This window comes from Bos indicus x Bos taurus, chromosome 3 (assembly GCF_003369695.1).
Source record: "Bos indicus x Bos taurus breed Angus x Brahman F1 hybrid chromosome 3, Bos_hybrid_MaternalHap_v2.0, whole genome shotgun sequence".
Classification (NCBI taxonomy): domain Eukaryota; kingdom Metazoa; phylum Chordata; class Mammalia; order Artiodactyla; family Bovidae; genus Bos; species Bos indicus x Bos taurus.
Window position 1 is genome coordinate 93,505,440 of NC_040078.1, and position 19,750 is coordinate 93,525,189.

General features: G+C 39.6%; 1 protein-coding gene across 7 annotated transcripts in view; it reads right to left on the bottom strand.

Moving 5' to 3' along the window:
* Positions 1 to 18,827, bottom strand: part of SCP2 (sterol carrier protein 2) — a 197,114-nt gene extending 178,287 nt beyond the window's left edge. For 3 of the 7 annotated variants that reach the window (XR_003510367.1, XM_027537222.1, XM_027537223.1), the window contains exons 1-5: positions 18,469 to 18,652; positions 13,174 to 13,228; positions 8,052 to 8,123; positions 6,909 to 7,040; positions 5,616 to 5,680 (exon numbers count right to left, since the gene is read on the bottom strand). Coding sequence is in view for 6 of the 7 variants with exons in the window: in XM_027537222.1 (XP_027393023.1) it covers positions 5,616 to 5,680; positions 6,909 to 7,040; positions 8,052 to 8,123; positions 13,174 to 13,228; positions 18,469 to 18,537 (393 nt within the window). In the remaining variant the exon portion in view is untranslated. Of the gene's footprint in view, positions 1 to 5,615; positions 5,681 to 6,908; positions 7,041 to 8,051; positions 8,124 to 11,087; positions 11,108 to 13,173; positions 13,229 to 18,468 lie in introns of those variants that run through there. The other 4 variants (XM_027537225.1, XM_027537221.1, XM_027537224.1 and 1 more) reach the window with 4 other exon arrangements.
* Positions 18,828 to 19,750: the final 923 nt, after the last annotated feature.

The window sequence follows — 19,750 nt, forward strand, 5'->3', positions numbered from 1 at the left end:
CATTTCCTTCTCCAATGCATGAAAGTGAAAAGTGAAAGTGAAGTCGCTTCAGTCGTGTCGGACCCTTATCGACCCCATGGACTGCAGCCTACCAGGCTCCTCCGTCCATGGGATTTTCCAGGCAAGAGTAATGGAGTGGGTTGCCATTTCCTTCTCCACAGTAAGTCTATACTTAACAATAACACCTTAAATGTAAATGGACTAAATTCTCCAATCAAAAGACACACAGTTAATAACAGATTTTTTAAAAACACCTAACTATATGCAGCCTGTAAGAGACTCACTTCAGATGTAAGGATACCACTGACTAAAAGTGAAGAGATGGAAAATGATAGTCCACACAACTGCAAACCAAAACCAAGCTACAGTAGATATATACTGATGAATTTTGAACAACATGAGTGTTGGGGCACTGACCCTCCATGCAGTTGAAAAGCTGCATATAATTTATAGTCTGCATATAATATATAATTTATGAGTGCAATTCCTCCATATCCATGGCTCTTCCATATCTTCGGTTCCACATCAGTAAGTTCAACCAACTGTAGTACTGTAGTATTTGCTGCTGAAAAATAATCCATGTAAAAGTGGACCCATGCAGTTTAAACTTGTATTGTTCAAGGGTTGACTGTACTTACATCAGACAAAATAGACTTTAGGACAAAGACTGTACTAAGAGACAAAGAAGGTCATTATACAATGATAAATGAGTCAGACCAACAAGAGGATATAACATTTGTAAATATTTGTGCACCCAACATAGCGGCACCTAAATACATAAAGCAAATATTAACAGATCTAAAGAGGGAAATAGATAGCAATACAATAATAGTAGGAGATTTTAATACTCCACTTTCATCAATAAACAGATCATTTAGACAGAAAATCAATAAGGAAACACCAGCCTTAAACAAGATACTACACAAGATAGATTTAACAGAGACTTGTAGAACATTCTATTCAAAATCAACAGAATACACATTCTTCTCAAGCACACACAAAATGTTCTCCAGGATAGATCATACGTTAGGCCACAAACAAGTCTTAAGAAATTTAAGACTGAAATCACAGGAAGCATCTTTTCAAAACACTGTGGTTTAAAAGTAGAAAACAATTACAGAAAGAAAACTATAAAATTCAAATATGTGGATATTAAACAACATGCTACTGTACAACCAATAAGTCAAAAAAGAAATCATAAAGTACCTTGAGACAAACAAAAATGGAAATACAATACATCAAAATTTGTAGGATGCAGTAAAAGCAGTTCTAAGAGGGATATTCAAAACAATGCTTACATTAAGAACAAGAAAGATCTCAAATAAACAACTTAACTTTTCTCTCAAGGAACTAGAAAAAAAGGAATAACCGAAGCCTAAAATCATTAGAAGGAAGAAAATAACAAAGATTAGAGAGGAAATAAATGAAATAGAGGCTTAAAAGAAAATTAAAAAGATAAATGAAACTAACAGCTAATTTTCTGAAAAGATAGACAAAATGCCTATGCCCTATTTTCTCTCTCACCACTTCTCCCCATTAATTCCAATTATCCGTTTATTATAACATCACACTATTCTCCATATATCATAACTTCCTGCCTATTTTCAAACTTTTTTCTTTCTAGAGTGTACTCTAAATAATTATTTCTAGTCCCATTTCACTAGAAATTCTTTTTTAATCATGTATAATTGGCTACCAAACCTATCTTTTGAATTTTCAATTTTAAATATTTCATTTTTGTTCTATAAATCCTATTTGGTATTTTTCTAAAGCCTACAATATCCCTTTTTGCAGTTTCTTATACCCCTGAGGTATTTTCAAGCTTTTCTTTTTTTTAAACATAGTTCAGTTCAGTCGCTCAGTCGAGTCCGACTCTTTTCGACCCCATGAATCGCAGCACACCATGCCTCCCTGTCCATCACCATCTCCCAGAGTTCACTCAAACTCACGTCCAGTATGCCTAAATCTGTATCCAATGTATCTAGCTTTAGAGGTCTGCAGAGATCACTTTTTACCGTTCCTTTTTTCTCCTGGTCCTCAAATATGGTACCTTGTTTCTTTAACACTTGGTTATCTTTAATTGCAGGTCCTTGAAAACTTACTTGAATAGATCTCAAAGCCTAGAAGGAAGATGCTTTCCTCCAAAAGAAAATTTGCAGTTGCTTCTGTTGAGTGCAACTTAATGGTAGAAAGTAATTGGTACCAAACTGGAACCAACTTAGACTCAATTCATGTGCTGTACTGTACTTAGTTGCTCAGCTGTGTCCAACTCCGTGCCACCACATGGACTGTAACCCACCAGGCTCCTCTGTCCATGGGGATTCTCCAGGCAAGAATACTGGAGTGGATTGTCATGCCCTCCTCCAGGGGATCTTCCCAACACAGGGATTGAACCCAGGTCTCCCACATTGCAGGCATATTCTTTACCAGCTGAGCCTAAGTCCAGACTCAATTCATAGCCTGATGTTTCTTTCACCACCCAGGTAAATGAGCATTTTGGCAGCAGTCCCAGATAAAAATAGCCTTTGGTTTCTTAATTCTCAGTGAAAAGTTTTCTGGTTATTTTGTCCTCTTTTTTTCTCCCTTGCTCAGCTCAGTGCCAAGGCAATTCTCCCTGTAAGCTCCTGAAGGGAAAAAGAGGATGTAGGGGATCAGATCAGATCAAAGGGGGCAATTTTACTTTGTGTTCACCTTTACCTAAAAGGTTTACCCCTACAGAGTCCACCCAGTTAAAGGTGGAGAGTGGGTATTAAATTTCTCATCTTTGGAGCACCTGAGCTTCGACTACTTTCCCCTTCATCCTAGGGGGCCATCAAAATGGAAGGTCAAGGCTTCCTGATCAAAGGCCTCTGAGGCAAAAACAATTTCTAATGCTGATCTTAATTTTCTGGCATTCACCTGCAGTTCCTCTCCTGTTAGTTCTTCAGTGTCTTCAGGGTATCTTATTTCTATTCCATTCAAATATTTCAGTTGTGATCATTAGGAGAAATGATTTAAAAACCTGACTTGTCATTATGGAAAACAGAAGTCCCACTTTATTGACACTCTTCAGTTTGCTGAATGGAATTAATTTTTTAATGAATGAATAAAATTTGAATGTTTCAAATTAAATACACAGGTCCATCTCAGATTCAATGATCTAACTTGTATGAACATAAGTTTCACAAAATAAAAGTGTTGAGCAAAATTATCTCTAAGATTCTTTACTGTCTAAATTACCAGGATCTAGTCAGCAAAAACAAGACCGGGAGCTGACTGTGGCTCAGATCATGAACTCCTTATTGCCAAATTCAGACTTAAATTGAAAAAAGTAGGGAAAACCACTAGACCGTTCAAGTATGACCTAAATCAAATCCCTTATGATTATACAGTGGAAGTGAGAAATATATTTAAGGGACAAGATCCGATAGACAGAGTGCCTGATAAACTATGGACGGAGGTTCGTGACATTGTACAGGAGACAGGGATCAAGACCATCCGCGTGGAAAAGAAATGCAAAAAAGCAAAATGACTGTCTGGGGAGGCCTTACAAATAGCTGAGAAAAGAAGAGAAGCGAAAAGCAAAGGAGAAAGGAAAGATATTCCCATTTGAATGCAGAGTTCCAAAGAATAGCAAGAAGAGATGCCTTCCTCAGTGATCAATGCAAAGAAATAGAGGAAAACAACAGAATGGGAAAGACTAGAGATTTCTTCAAGAAAATTAGAGATACCAAGGGAACATTTCATGCAAAGATGGGCACAATAAAGGACAAAAATGGTATGGACCTAACAGAAGGGGAAGATATTAAGAAGAGGTGGCAAGAATACACAGAAGAACTGTACAAAAAAGATCTTCACGACCCAGATAATCATGATGGTGTGATCACTGACCTAGAGCCAGACATTCTGGAAGGTGAAGTCAAGTGGGCCTTAGAAAGCATCACTACGAACAAAGCTAGTGGAGGTGATGGAATTCCAGTTGAGCTGTTTCAAATCCTGAAAGATGATGCTGTGAAAGTGCTGCACTCAATATGCCACCAAATTTGGAAAACCCAGCAGTGGCCACAGGACTGGAAAAGGTCAGTTTTCATTCCAATCCCAAAGAAAGGCAATGCCAAAGAACGCTCACACTACCGTTGCACCCATCTCACACGCTAGTAAAGTAATGCTCAAAATTCTCCAAGCCAGGCTTCAGCAATACGTGAACCATGAACTTCCAGATGTTCAAGCTGGTTTTAGAAAAGGCAGAGGAACCAGAGATCAAATGCCAACATCCGCTGGATCATCGAAAAAGCAAGAGAGTTCCAGAAAAACATCTATTTCTGCTTTATTGACTATGCCAAAGCCTTTGACTGTGTGGATCACAATAAACTGTGGAAAATTCTGAAAGAGATGGGAATACTAGACCACCTGACCTGCCTCTTGAGAAACCTATATGCAGGTCAGGAAGCAACAGTTAGAACTGGACATGGAACAACAGACTGGTTCCAAATAGGAACGCAGATGACACCACCCTTATGGCAGAAAGTGAAGAGGAACTAAAAAGCCTCTTGATGAAAGTGAAAGAGGAGAGTGAAAAAGTTGGCTTAAAGCTCAACATTCAGGAAACTAAGATCATGACATCTGTCCCATCACTTCATGGTAAATAGATGGGGAAACAGTGGAAACAGTGTCATATTTTTTGGGGGGGGCCTCCAAAATCACTGCAGATGGTGACTGCAGCCATGAAATTAAAAGATGCTTACTCCTTGGAAGGAAAGTTATGACCAACCTAGATAGCATAGTAAAAAGCAGAGACATTACTTTGTTAACAAAGGTCCGTCTAGTCAAGGCTATGGTTTTTCCAGTGGTCATGTATGGATGTGAGAGTTGGACTGTGAAGAAAGCTGAGCGCCAAAGAATTGATGCTTTTGAACTGTGGTGTTGGAGAAGACTCTTGAGAGTCCCTTGGACTACAAGGAGATCCAACCAGTCCATCCTAAAGGATATCAGTCCTGGGTGTTCATTGAAAGGACTGATGCTAAAGCTGAAACTCCAATACTTTGGCCACCTCATGCAAAGAGTTGACTCATTGGAAAAGACCCTGATGCTGGGAGGGATTGGGGGCAGGAGGAGAAGGGGATGACAGAGGATGAGAGGGCTGAATGGCATCACCGACTCAAAGAACATGAATTTGGGTAAACTCCAGGCGTTAGTGATGGACAAGGAGGCCTGCGTGCTGCAATTCATGGGGTCACAAAGAGTCGGACATGACTGAGCGCTGAACTGAACTGAACTGAACCAATGCATACATATGGTCTTCTCAGGTGGTGCAGTGGTTAAGAATCTGCCTGCCAATGCAGAAAACCCAGGAGATGAGGGTTTGATCTTTGGATTAGGAATATTCCCTGGACAAGAAAGTGGCAAGCCACTCCAGTATTCTTGCCTTAAATTCCAGGGACAGAGGAGCCTGACAGGCAGGCTACAATTCATGGAGTCGCAAAAAGCTGGACACAACTGAGTGACTCAGCACACATGCATGCATACATAGACAATCTCATTTTTCAGCTTTTGCGAGCTCTATTTATGGCAGTCAGATGGGCAAAGTTTTCTCATAGTGTTATAACAGTTCTGAAATAAAAATAATTGAGACTCACATTTACTGCAATGGGTCCCTTTTCCATCTTTTCAAACCCAAGAGCCAAGACACAATCTGCCAGACCTTGAAAGAAAATGTAATTATCTTGAAAAATTAAATTTCTAGACTCAAACAAAATACCCTTAAATACTTCTATTTAAACAAGTATGTCGATGTACACAAAATGTAAAAACATAGTGTAGGGGTTATAAAATTTGTAATAAGTGAAAATTACAGAGAAAATTCTTATACACCTCTAGATACAAGGAAAAATCAATAAAGTATATACTTCTTCCTTGATTTTGAGCGTTAACAAAACTTTTTATTAATGTGGAAATATGTTCCAGTGAAGAACGAATACAAATAGCTAATTGTGAATTTTTAAACATTAAATAAGATTTTAAAAAATTTTAAAGAATCTTGATCAAAATCTCAACAGAACTATTTTTGGAAAGAGGGGGCTTCTAAAAATGATGTTAAAGTTCAAATGAACAGCAAAACAAGCAAAAATTTTTCTTTAAAAAAAGAAAAAAAAAATAACAAGGTAGGGGGTAAAAGGGCTACTAGTATTATCCAACAGTGAGACATTATAAAGCTCCAACAATTAAAATACCAAGTAGCAGAGCAATAATCAACAATCAGAAGAATAAAAGGCCTAATGAGGGAGCCTAGAACATTTGGAAATACAGACTATGATATATACCCAAGAGAACTGAAAACATATGGCCACAAAAAAGTTGTACACAAATGTTTATAGCAGGATTATTCATAAAAGCCAAAAAGTAGAAATAGCACAGTGTACATCAACTGATAAATGGGTGAACAAAATGTAGTATATTCATACAATGGATTACTATTTGGCCACAAAAAAGAATGCAGTACTGATGCATGCTAAAACATGAATGAACTGTGAAAATATTCCGGTAAGTGAAAAAAGCCATAAAAGGTCATATATTATATGATTTCATTAATATAATGCTCAGAATATGTAAATCCATAGAGACAGAAAGTAAATTAGTGGTTGCCAAGGGTTGTGGGGAGAAACGGGAAGTGACCGCTAATGGGTAGAGCTTTCTTCTATGGGTGATACAAATGTTCTAAGATTAAACAGTGCTGATAGTTTCATAAACCTGGGAACATATTGAAAACACTGAATTCTACACTTTTGTGCTATATAAAGTATATATCAAAATTTTTATTTAAAAAAATACATTAAAAAGCAATCCCTCTGAGGGTCATATGGAGACATCATAAAAGAAGGGCAATAACCCCACATCTATTTAAGTACACTAGACAAACAGGCACTTCTCACCACCCTGAATCAGTTGCCGGGCCATAAACAAAGCAGTTGAGCCAGTAGAACAGTTATTGTTGACGTTGATTATAGGAATTCCAGTCAGTCCCAAACTGTGATAGATAGCCCTCTGCCCACTGGTAGAGTCACCTACATAGAAAAAAGAAAATTATCTATGCAACATGACAATTATGGAGCTGCAAAGCAATATAACACTACATTATATTTTTCTAGTATTATGCCCTTGTCTAACATAAAACATGGACATCTTACTCAGAAACAGTTTCAGCATGAAGCACCACTTATTCTGCAAATACAAAAATTTTCAAAACATAGTATATATATATGCACTTTATTTATATAACACAGAGGTAGGAAAGTAGAGAAATGACCAAGTAATAGCAAACAACTCAATCTGGGTAGGGTTACATGATAAAGGAAGCAATATTTCATGTGTATTATCAGATATAAATCTCTGGCGTATCAGGCAAATTTGGCCTTGGAGTACAGAATGAAGCAGGGCAAAGGCTAATAGAATTTTGCAAAGAGAATGTACTGGTCATAGCAAACACTATCTTCCAAAAACACAAGAGAAGACTCTACACATGGACATCACCAGATGGTCATTACCGAAATCAGACTGATTATATTCTTTGCCACCAAAGATGGAGAAGCTCTATACAGTCAGCAAAAACAAGACCAGGAGCTGACTACGGCTCAGATCATGAACTCCTTATTGCCAAATTCAGACTTAAATTAAGGAAAATAGGAAAAACCACTAGACCATTCAGGTATGACCTAAATCAAATCCCTTATGATTATACAGTGGAAGTGACAAATAGATTCAAGGGATCAGATCAGATAGACAGAGTGCCTGAAGAACTATGGACAGAGGTTCCTGATATTGTACAGGAGGCAATGATCAAGACCATCCCCAAGAAAAAGAAATGTAAATTTGTCCCCTTTATTGGCAACACAATATTGGCAAAATATATATGTGTACTAAACTAGGCTGACACATAAGGAAATTCTAAAAATAATGAAAATAAGACCCTGAATTCTGAGTTTTGAGGGTTAAAATTCACAAATTTTTCTGTATTGTTTATGTAGTTGATGACAGACTTAGGTGAACAACTTTTAGAATATATAGTCTCCACGTACCATACACATAGCCAATACATGCCTGCTCCACTGCAGAATAAGGGATCTGTGCATCCGCTAAAGCCTTCTGGCCTATAAAAACAAAAAAAGTTTTATCACATAGCACTTTAAGTGAGTAAAAATAAGTTTAGAGTTTGACCAGAGTAAAGCTAACTCTAGGGTGTTGCTGCTGTTTAGTCACTCTCTAACTCTAGTGTGTTCAGTTGCTGTTTCTGTCCGACTCTCTGTGACCCCAAGCACTACAGCCCGCCAGGATCCTCCCAACACCTGTCTATGGGATTTTCCAGGCAGTAATCTGGAGTGGGTTGCCATTTCCTTCTCCAGGGGATCTTCCCAACCCAGGGATCGATTCAAATGAAAATCCTTCATCAAATCATCTCAGCCTTTCAGAAGTTATCTTACCTTTCAAAAGTTATCATTTGGAGGGAACTTCAAGAGGGAGGGGATATATGTATACCTATGTATGGTTGACTCATGTTGAGATTTGACAGAAAACAGCAAAATTCTGTAAAACAATTATCCTTCAATAAAAAATAATTTTTTAAAAAATTATCATTTCTTCCTCTAAGCTATTGTAACACTTTTTCACACCACTTTTTTGATATTTAACATTTCCTATTCTAACTGTACACCTAACTATAAATATATTAAACCCCAAGAGTCTTAAAGCTCCTTAATGACAAGGTGTCTTATTCATTTCTGTCGCTCTATCACTCATCCAGAGGGCAAAATAAGATAGAATGTCAGTGCTGAGGAGGGGAACTGTGGGAGCATTCATACGATCATCTTACAAAGCCAGGATCAAGAGATGACCCTGTCTATGGAACAAGAAAAGAAGCTTCAAGGAAGCTATCCAAAGGTGTAGAAATGACCACTGGAGGAATTGAGAAAAATTATGAAAATAAGAAGAGGAGAGTGGAAGCTAGAGAAAAGGTTGACCTAAATCCTCATCTACCATAGTGAGAAGCAAACAGATATCTAAAACTGATAAATTGAAAAGGAGAACAACTGTGGTGGAAAGAGTATTTAGAGATAGGGAGATAACCAACAGAAGAACTAAAGCCAAGACAGTTAAAAGAAGTTGCCCCAGAAGAGGTCTGGGAAGTATAAACCATCTGTGTGTATGTGTGTCTGTGTGTGTGTGTGTGTGTGTTCTAACCAAATGAATGTATCACTTTAAAGATTTTTTAACTTAAGAAGATATATGTATGATTGACCATGGGATTGATTTAGTCAAACCAGCTTTCTTTTCCTGCTTTATGTACGAGCAAAAAAAAAAAAGAGCATTCTCATATGATCCCAGTAAAACTAATAATGGTCTGAAAAATAATCTGTCAAGACTGATAAAACTGTTTATATTCATTGCTCCAATGAGTCTACTTCTAGGCTTTGTCCTCAAAAATAACCAGTGATGAGAACAAATATTTGTGTTCAGCAAGATGTTCACTATCATTCTTCTAAAATGTCAAAAAGCTGTAAAGCAAATATACAACAAAAATGATAGCATACTGTTATACAGAGTGAAGTAAGTCAGAAAAACAAATATCATGTATAAATGTGTATATATGGAATTTAGAAAAATGATACTGATGAACCTACAAACATAGAGAGTAGACTTATGGACACAGCGGGGGAAGGAGAGGGTCAGACGAACTGAGAGTAGTACTGAAATATCTATGTAACTGTGTGTAAAACAGATAGCTAACGGGAAGCTGCTCTGTAGCACAGGGAGTTCAGCCTAGTATTCTGTGACAACCTAGCCAGGTGGGTCAGAATGGAGGGAGAGGGGAAGTTCAAGAGGGAGAGGACATGTGTATACCTATGGCTGTTTCAGGCTGATGTGTGACAGAAACCAACAACATTGTAAAGCAATTATCCTTCAATTAAAAATAAACAATTAAAAAAAATTTTTAATATGGTATAAATATACAAAGAAACATGAAAATTTAATTTTTTTCAGTTTTAAGTGACAGGAGAAAAGCTTATAATAGTAAGTTTTAGAAATATGATACACATTTAGAATATGATCCCAGAAAGCCATAGAAAAAAAATATTAAAAGAGAACACACCAAGATATTAACAGCTGCTAGGCTGGCAACCCACTCCAGTATTCTTGCCTGGAGAATGCCCTAGACAGAGGAGCCTGGCAGGCTACAGTCCACGGGGTCGCAAGAGTCGGACACGACTTAGTGCACTGTCTCAGGCTTGGGTTACAAATTTTGTTTTCATTATTATATACATATATATCTATGTTCCAATAAATAACATGCATTGCTCTTATAATTAGTAGGAGAGAATGAGTTATGGTGAAAAGGTGTAAGTTTAGCCTGTGCTCTGATACTCCTCTAAGTGGCCAAAGCATCTTGCACCTCCCATGGTCTACTCACCATGTATGTGAACTTGCCTTATTTTCCCTACTAGAGGGCAAAGGCTCTGAGATCTGTACACCAGACTTTGACTGAATCTTCCCAAGTGACCCGGATGTACTCCTTAATATTTGTTGAACATTTTCTCCTAACACCAGGTTGTCTTCATATATTTTCAGATTTAAATCATTATTAAGTAAAAATGTTAAAGAGATTAGAAAACAAAGGAAGCACAGAAGTAACTTTCAATATCAGAAACAGTTTCAGAGAGTTACGTGGTGTGGCTTTACCACTTTGCATTTAGCTGCAGAGGGATTCCTAACCTTTCTCTGAGGGAAAGAAGATGGGCAGGACTGTGTAAAGAGTAAGAAGTCTCTAAATAATGTGACAGGACACAATCCTGCTGGTTGCGCTTCCCTCTACACTATGCATTTAGGAAATAATGAGGGCAGGGAAGGTAGCAGAACCTCCTCCTAAACCAGTTTGGAGAATTAGAGGGTAAGACTTCCCTTAAACCAATTCTCTTGCCTCACCACCACAGCTGACAGGTAAGCCCAAAGGGCTGAGAACAAAATCATTTATAGGATCTCAGGGGCTTCCCCGCCAAGTGACGTTTAGATACATGTTGAACTAAACATGACTGATGTAGGCTGAAGGTGAACATACTCACCTGGAACTACATCAGATACGTGAACAGAATCACCCTTTTGCACTTCTCACCTCCCTCTCACTTCTCACAGTTGGAACCAAGGGGTTTTATAAAAACAAAGCTATGTTTTAAAAGTATATTCTACATAAAAATTCCTTTTTTTAAATTGAGTTTATTTTCCTAACAATGTCTGCAAAAGAAGAAAATTGTAATCAGTAAATAGAGGCAATCAAGCTGAATTTCTTGTTATTAGACAATTCCAGAGGTAAACTCAAACTTAATAACTTCATTTCAACATTACCATCTTATAATCAAAATATTCCATCCATATATTTTTATAGTAACCACTTTTAACTAACTAAAAGAAATAGAACAAAAAATACATAGAAAAATTGATTAAAGCATTTCCTATTTCAAAGAAAAGTAGAAGCTGTTTGGAGACAATAGTCAGGAGGAAAAGATTTAACAACCAAACGATAAACACTGAATGAATATTATACACCTAGAGAATCAACATCAGCTAATCAAATCTCATGAACCTTCCTTTTGGGGGACAGAGATGCTCTGATTCCCGTATAGTAAACACAGACCTGTATAATGGAGTTGAAATGAAATCTAATTTACGAACACTGAGTGCACAAGTACTTGGAGAGACAAGGAGTGTCTAATGAAAAATGAGAATAATCTTTTCTGAATTGCCTGGCAACAATCTGACAGGGAAAGGAGGAAGGGGAAGGCTTCACAGGAGGACTGTACCTAAACAACTTCATGGGACCACGAAGTTTCCAAGGTCTCCATGTGTGGGAAGCCTTTGTTGTTCAGTCGCTAAGTCAGGTCCGACTCTGTGACCCCATGGACTGCACTATGCCAGGATTCCCCGTCCCTCTCTATCTCCCGGAGTTTGCTCAAATTCATGTCCCTTGAGTCGGTGATGCTATCTAACCATCTTGTCCTCTGCCACCCTCTTCTCTGTTTGCCTTCGATCTTTCCCAGCATCAACATCTTTTCCAGTGAGTCAGCCCTTCGCATCAGGTGGCCAAAGTTTTGGCGCTTCAGCTTCAGCATCAGTCCTTTCAATGAATATTCAGAACTGATTTCCTTTAGGATGGACTGGTTGGATCTCCTTGCTGTCCCAAGGGACTCTCAAGAATCTTCTCCAGCACAATTTGAAAGCATCGATTCTTCGGCACTGAGCCTTCTTTATGGTCTCACACTCACATCCGTACATGACTACTGGAAAAACCATAGCTTTGTCTATACAAACCTTTGTCAGCAAAGCAATGTCTCTGCTTTTTAATATGCTGTCTACGTTTGTCATAGCTTTCCTTCCAAGGTGCAAGCGTCTTTTAATTTCATGGCTGCAGTGACCATCCACAGTAATTATGGAGCCCAAGAAAATAAAATCTGTCACTGCTTCTACCTTTTCCTCTTTTATTTGCCATGAAGTGATGGGATCGGATTCCTTGATCTTAGTTTTTGAATGCTGAGTTTTAAGCCAGCTTTTTCACTCACTGCTTTCACCCTCATCAAGAGACTCTTTAGTTCCTCTTCATTTTCTGCCATTAGAGTGGTATCATCTGCATATATGAGACTGTTGATATTTCTCCTGACAATGTTGATTTCAGCTTATGATTCATTCAGCCTGGCATTTCCCATGATACACTCTGCATGTAAGTTAAATAAACAGGTGACAATAGCCTTGTCATGCTCCTTTCCCAATTTGAACCAGTCCATTGTTCCATGTAAGGTGCTAACTGTTGCTTCTCGACCCACATACAGGTTCCTCAGGAGACAAGTAAGGTGGTCTGGTATTCTCAAATCTTGAAGAATTTTCCACAGTTTGTTGTGAGTCACACAGTCAAAGGCTTTCATGTAGTCAATGATGGAGAAGTGGATGTTTTCCTGGAATTCCTTTGCTTTCTCTATGATCCACCGAATGTTGGCAATTTAATCTCTGGAAGCCAGAATTCCCTTTAAACAACTGATACCTAAGCTTAGACTGCTTGGCCCTGAAAAAACTTCCCGTGAAGGTTGCAAGGCTGCTCCACAATCAAGACAGACCACACAATAAACTACAATGTTCAAAGATCTAAATATTCTCTTTTACCTGCTTCCTTTGCCAAGTCAGGGTAGTCTCTGTTCTCGACTCCAGGCTTTGTGAACTAGAAATACAGAAGATAACAAAAGGAAACACTATGGTGATAGTCTCTCACAAGAGAGAACCACAGAAATACATTCATCTAGTCATTTAAACAAAAAAATCTGAGTCTCTGTCAGTGTTGCTGGACTCTGATAATAAATAATATACAGTTTGTACCCACAGGGAACTTATTTAATGGAAGACAGGCAATTATGCAACAGGGTCCTAAGTACAGAATGATCTGGGAGAGACAACTACCCAGCCTCAGAGGACTAGAATGCCTTCCCAGAGGAACTGATATTTATTTAAATAAGGTATTTAAGGATGAGTAGGAGTTAGGTAAATAAAAGAAAAGGAAAGTCAACAGTTGCTTTTAAGTCCCGTCAGTCGTGTCCGACTCTGTGCAACCCCATAGACGGCAGCCCACCAGGTTCCCCCGTCCCTGGGATTCTCCAGGCAAGAACACTGGAGTGGGTTGCCATTTCCTTCTCCTAAGAAATGCAAAAAATAAATAAAAACCTACCCTAAAGCCTATAATAAAAATAGCAATCTGTTGCCCTCCACTCACTAGTCTTACTTGCTCCCAAAACATCCATTTTCAATCCTTTCAGATATTTCTTTTATAAAATGTCACATTTCTAAATATTCTGATACTATTATTTCTTGACTTATCAATTTAAGAAATTATATCATAGTCTTCAATAAGGGACAATGAGAATTAGGTCTCTTAGACCACCTCACTTATATATTTACAGTTCTTCATCCTCCTTATACAGTGGAAACATAAGTTTTAAATTAAATCATTACATAGTGCTTACCTTATTAAGACAATGTTGCTTATTATTGAGCCAGCTTGTATATTATGATTATATGTGGTTCATTGAGCAATCTGTTTTGTTTTTCCTGGAGTTAACTGCCTCATTTTTTAAAGTTTAAGCAAACACTCTTGTACAAATCATTGACAAATATTCTCTCCTTCACCAAATTCTATTCAAGCTTCTCTGATTCCTCTTCTCTACTCACATGTATATAAAGTTACTGCACATTGGACTTTTGCAATAGCATACTATTTATTAAAATCTGCCCTAACACTTTACCTAGTGTCTACCTTTATCTTTGACAACAACCACACAAACTAAAAAACAGAACTTTCCCTGCCACTCCACACACTCTTCTAAACATGCTGTCCCTTACCTCAACCCCGCCTCACCCCCAAAGTAATTATTATCCTGATCCTTATAATAATTGCTTCCTTGTAGTATTTCGTAGTTCTATCACCCAAGTGTCTTGGACACTATATTTCAGCCTTGCCTTTTAAAAAAAATTATGGGTCTTTTAAATTCTCTTTTAATTTACAGGTTCCCCTCCACTACATGTTTTTCCTCTCAACACATCTATTAAAGAACCCAGATGCTGGGACAGTAGTTTCCCACACTCTGGACTTTGTAGATCGCATACTCATACAGTTCAACCTGTTCCTCTGTTCTCTGTCCCACAGATTGGCAGCTGGATCCAGAATCTTACAGACTCACTCTATCTCTCTGGCAAAACTATCAGTAGTGGTCTATTTTTTCATCTGGAAGCATATGATTTTCTCTCTTTGTGTTGTTAGTAGCTCTTAGTACTTAATGATTAGAACCAGTAATTCTCAAAACTTTTCAGTCTCAAGACAGCTTTACATTCCTAAAAATCACTGAAGATGCCAGAACTTTGATCATGAGGGTTATAGTTACCAATATTTACCCTATTAGCACGTATAACAGGACATTTAAAATAACAATTCACTCAGAAAAAAAAAACCATTATGTTAACATAAATAATTTTATTAAAAATAATTATATTCCCCTCAAGAAAAACTGATGAGGGGCATTGTTTTGCACTTGAGCAATTCTCTTTAATATCTGCTTTCATAGGAGGCAGGTGAATTCTTTCATCTGACACAGCTGATTCTTCATTCAACCTTTGGCATTATTTTTTAGGTTGAAGTCTATGAAGCAAATCTGACCTCACACAGATATGTGATTAGAAAAGGGAGGAGGACTTTAATGGCCTTTTAAGATAATTGTGGATATTCTTTTTTAATACTAGACTAAAACGTGAAAAGTGGGAGTTTTTGACAGGCTAAAAGCAATGTTGAATTTAAAAGAATATCAATCAACTTTTCATACTCTTGCTATACTCAAGTCCATTAAAATCTTTCCCTTTGAGTAGAGTGATAATCTGACTTTTCTCTGGAGTCTTTTCACATAATTTCCAAAATTTGCCCTGAAGCTAGCATGTATCTGATTACCAGTGCTCTGGGAACAGGGCTGGTAATTACTATCATTTAATACTATACAGAACTCCATTTAATTCCCTTTTTTCAACTTGGGCCTCACTTCTGTCTTCCACTAAACCTAAAGGTCAGATGATTCTAGAGACGCATCAGTTCAGTTTCTCCAGAGAACAAGTCTCCAATACCTTGACAAGGAACTGATAGTGACCTAGTGGTAAAAAGGATCTTGGAATCCAATTATACCAGGGAAGTGCTTTTCTTCCCTCCTCTCATTCCCACTTTACTTGACATCTAGTACATGCGGGTCCTAAACCTTCTCAAGTTCTGAAGGAAGACTCAACCAGTATAATCCTTCTTCAAGAACTTGAGCTCTGAGTTTCTGTTTTGAATCAATAACCACACTTCCATCAGCTTTTAATCATCCACTGTTTTTCTGACATCGTTCTACTGTTTCCTCTCCTAGTCACTTTACCCCGATGGGTTAATACTTTAATTTCTTTACTGTCATTTTTTGTGAGAGTTGGAAAGCACCAAAAGAAATAAATTCATATTTCCAATCTACTACACTTAACCAAATGTCCTGCTGCTGCTGCTAAGTCGCTTCAGTTGTGTCCAACTCTGTGCGACCCCATAGACGGCAGCCCACCAGGCTTCCCCATCCCTGGGATTCTCCAGGCAAGAACACTGGAGTGGGTTGCCATTTCCTTCTCCAATGCATGAAAGTGAAAAGGGAAAGTGAAGTCGCTCAGTTGTGTCCAACTCTTAGCGATCCCATGGCCTGCAGCCTTCCAGGCTCCTCTGTCCATGGGATTTTCCAGGCAAGAGTAATGAAGTGGGTTGCCATTGCCTTCTCCAAAATGTCCTAATATATCATATTTAAATGGTTTACCCTTTCCTTCTCCATATTATACATTCCTTAAGAACTTGGGTCTTTGGTAATCATGTAGATGGAGCCCTCAAGAGGGGACTAGTATATAAATTTAAAAAAAAAAAAATTTTTTTTGAAGGTATTCCCTGGCGGTTTAGTGGCTTAGAATCTGAGCTCCCAATGCAGGAGGCCCTGGGTTGATCCCTGATTGGGGAGCTAGAGCCAACATGCCACAACTAAAGATCCCATGTGCTGCAACTAAGAATTGACACAGCCAAATAAATAAATTTTTTTTTAAAAAGAATGGGATTACTGCCCTTATAAAAAGATCCCCTAGATTTCCCTTGCCCTTCTGCCATACATAGCTGTCTATGAAACACAGAGCAGGACCTTAAAAGTTTAAGGTTGTTTTCGTGGAAAGAGAACTTCCCATAGGAACCCTCTGTCACAAAGCACATGCATTTAATAGTGTTCAACTAACACTTACTGAGCTCTTCAAGCACAAGGCATTTTCAAAGTGCTAGAGGGACACGACTGGAGTGACTTAGCAGCAGCAGCAGCAGCAGCAGCAGAGGTATAGCAATTAATTAACCTGGGAGATGGCTATATGCAAAAGAAGAATATAGACATATAAACAGAATTTCAGGATAAAATATAAAGTACTAAGACAGAGGTTAAGTACAGGGCTCTATGGGACAGTCAGGAGAATCAGAACTTCTCCTAGAAGATCTGAATTGATCTTTTAAAAAATGCAAACAAGGGGGTGGTCCTAAGATGGTGGAGGAATAGGACAGGGAGACCACTTTCTCCCCCACAAATTCATCAAAAGAACATTTAAACGCCCAGTAAATTCCACAACTTCTGAATGCTGGTAGAGGACATCAGGCACCCAGAAAAGCAGCCCATTTTCTTCAAAAGGAGGTAGGAAAAAATATAAAAGACAAAAAAAAAAAAAAAAAAAGACAAAAGAGGTAGGGACCGAGCTCCGTCCTGGGAAGGGAGTATTAAAAATGCAAACAAGTTAACCAAGTGAAGACAAATGGTCTTAAGTAGAGAAAACAACAGAAAGCAAAGCAACAGAGGCATAACAAAGTTTGGGACGAAACTATCAGTACTTTAGCATCACTAGAGTACAGAGCACAGAACACAGAGGTGATGCTAAAGTACTGATAGTTTCGTCCCAAACTTCGTTATGCCTCTGTTCCTTTGCTTTCTGTTGTTTTCTCTACGAGCCTGGTAGGCTGCAGTCCATGGGGTCACTGAGTCGGACACGACTGAGTGACTTCACTTTCACTTTTCACTTTCATGCACTGGAGAAGGAAATGGCAACCCACTCCAGTGTTCTTGCCTGGAGAATCCCAGGGACGGGGGAGCCTGGTGGGCTGCCGTCTATGGGGTCTCGCAGAGTCGGACACGACTGAAGCGACTTAGCAGCAGCAGCAGCAGAGCACAAAGGTAGTGAGCATGTCAAGAAATACAATCAAGTGAGACTGTAGCTGCCTCTGGCCTCCTGAGTAGCAAGCAGAGTACCATGTGAGAAACGCAAAGGTCGGAGGATGTAGAAAACCTGCCACCTGTGCCAAGACGCTGAGCATCACTGAGATTTCTACTCCTACAGTTGCAACTGAGAAGGGATCCAACACGGAGTATTACTGGAAGTGCAGGGCTGGCGACATTCACGACCTGCTTTCCTCCTGGGTATGGGGCAAACCTTGCCTCAGTTACAAGTCCACACAACTTAGGTTTCCACCCATATTCAAAGGAGGTGCGGAGTTTGGGTCATCTTGAGGTCTTAACAAACTGCGCCCCAGGAAGAAAAGGGAAGAAGGAGGAACATATAGCCGCAGAACAACACTGAGACATTATGATTCCGCAGAGACATCAACATCACAACCCATCCGAGTCGCCACTCTGATGCCTCACAGACAAGGAGCCGAGCTGGGCGGTGGGAAGCCAGTGGCGCCCTCCGGTAGGAAGGGCAGACAGACGGACGGCGACGAGTCCTGACACCCCACAACCCACCCCAAACCCCGTTTCCCGGTCACTCAGGGCTCCCGCGGCCTCACCCAGGCTGAGCGGAGCAGGGAGCCCACCTCCGGGGACTCACGGCTCTATTTACCTTGGTCATCCCAACCCCCACCACAAACACCCGATTCCGGAGCGGAGACTGTGAAGCGACCAAAGACATTGTTCGAACCACTGTGGGCACAGGCGGGCGCAGCGGACGTAAAACTTTCAGGTCTGAGGTTGGCGCAGACTGAAGCTGCAGCTCCGCCTGAGCTCTTGGGGTCAGGGAAGCAACAGGAGGCGGCCGAGGGGCGGGGCGGGGCGGGCAGAACTGGAAACGTGCGCGTGCGCGGAGACACCGGCGATGACTGTGCAGGGAGGGAAGTGCTAGGGGACTTAAGCGGACAAAGTTCAAGGCGAGAATTCACAGGTTGGTTGGAAACTCCGTCCCTTTCAGCCCTTGAAAAAGGCTCTATAGCCTAGTACCAATCCTTCAGGTTTAGGTTGTCTATGCTGAGGGCTATTGTGGCCTGCAGCAAGGCCTGAGATTGAAGGAAGACTGGATTCACGAGAGTAGCCTGAGGAAAAATTTTGAAATATTGGGAGTTGCTCTGTATCCTATAGGTCGAGAAGTTGGAAGAGATACACTACGGGGGAGGAGGGACGGGTTTTATTATATGAATGTCTAAAATAAAACCAAAGTCCTGTCACTAGCCGTGACTTTTTTTTTTTTAGTGTTTATAATATGGTTTGTTTGTTCGTTATTTATGTATTTTTGGCTTTGCGGGATGTTCCTTGCTTTGCGCACTTTTTCTAGTTGTAAGGAGCAGCGGCTCGTCTTCCTTGGGTACACAGGCTTCTTACCGTGGTGGCTTCTCCTGTTGGGGAGCACAGGCTCTGGATGCCCCGGCCTCAGTAGCTGCGGCACCTGAGCTCAGTAGCTGTGGCGACCTGGGGCTTAGTTGCTCAGGGGCGTGTGAGATCTTCCCAGACCAGGGATTTGAGCGAACCCGTGTCCCCTGCATTGGCAGACGGATTCTTATCCTTTGTGCCACCAGGAAAGTGGAAAAGGTGGAAAAGGTCACCGCTGTGTGACCTTTTGTCTTTTGAGGATTAAGGGAGGTGATAGAAGCAAAGCCTTTAGCACTTGAAACAGGGACCAAATATATGTTGTGGATATATTATATATTTAGGGGATGATTTTTATTGGCTGATTCTGAATTTGCGGATTTTCCTACTGATAAGAATGTATCCGTAACCCCAAAGTCAATATTCCAAGAGCTCTGGAGGCGGGGGGAAAAATGTGAGTTGCCCCACATGTCTGTTTTCAGTTGAGGTTACACAAGACCCTGTCCAGTTCATGCTGTAAACAAACGTGTTTCTCATGATTTTGT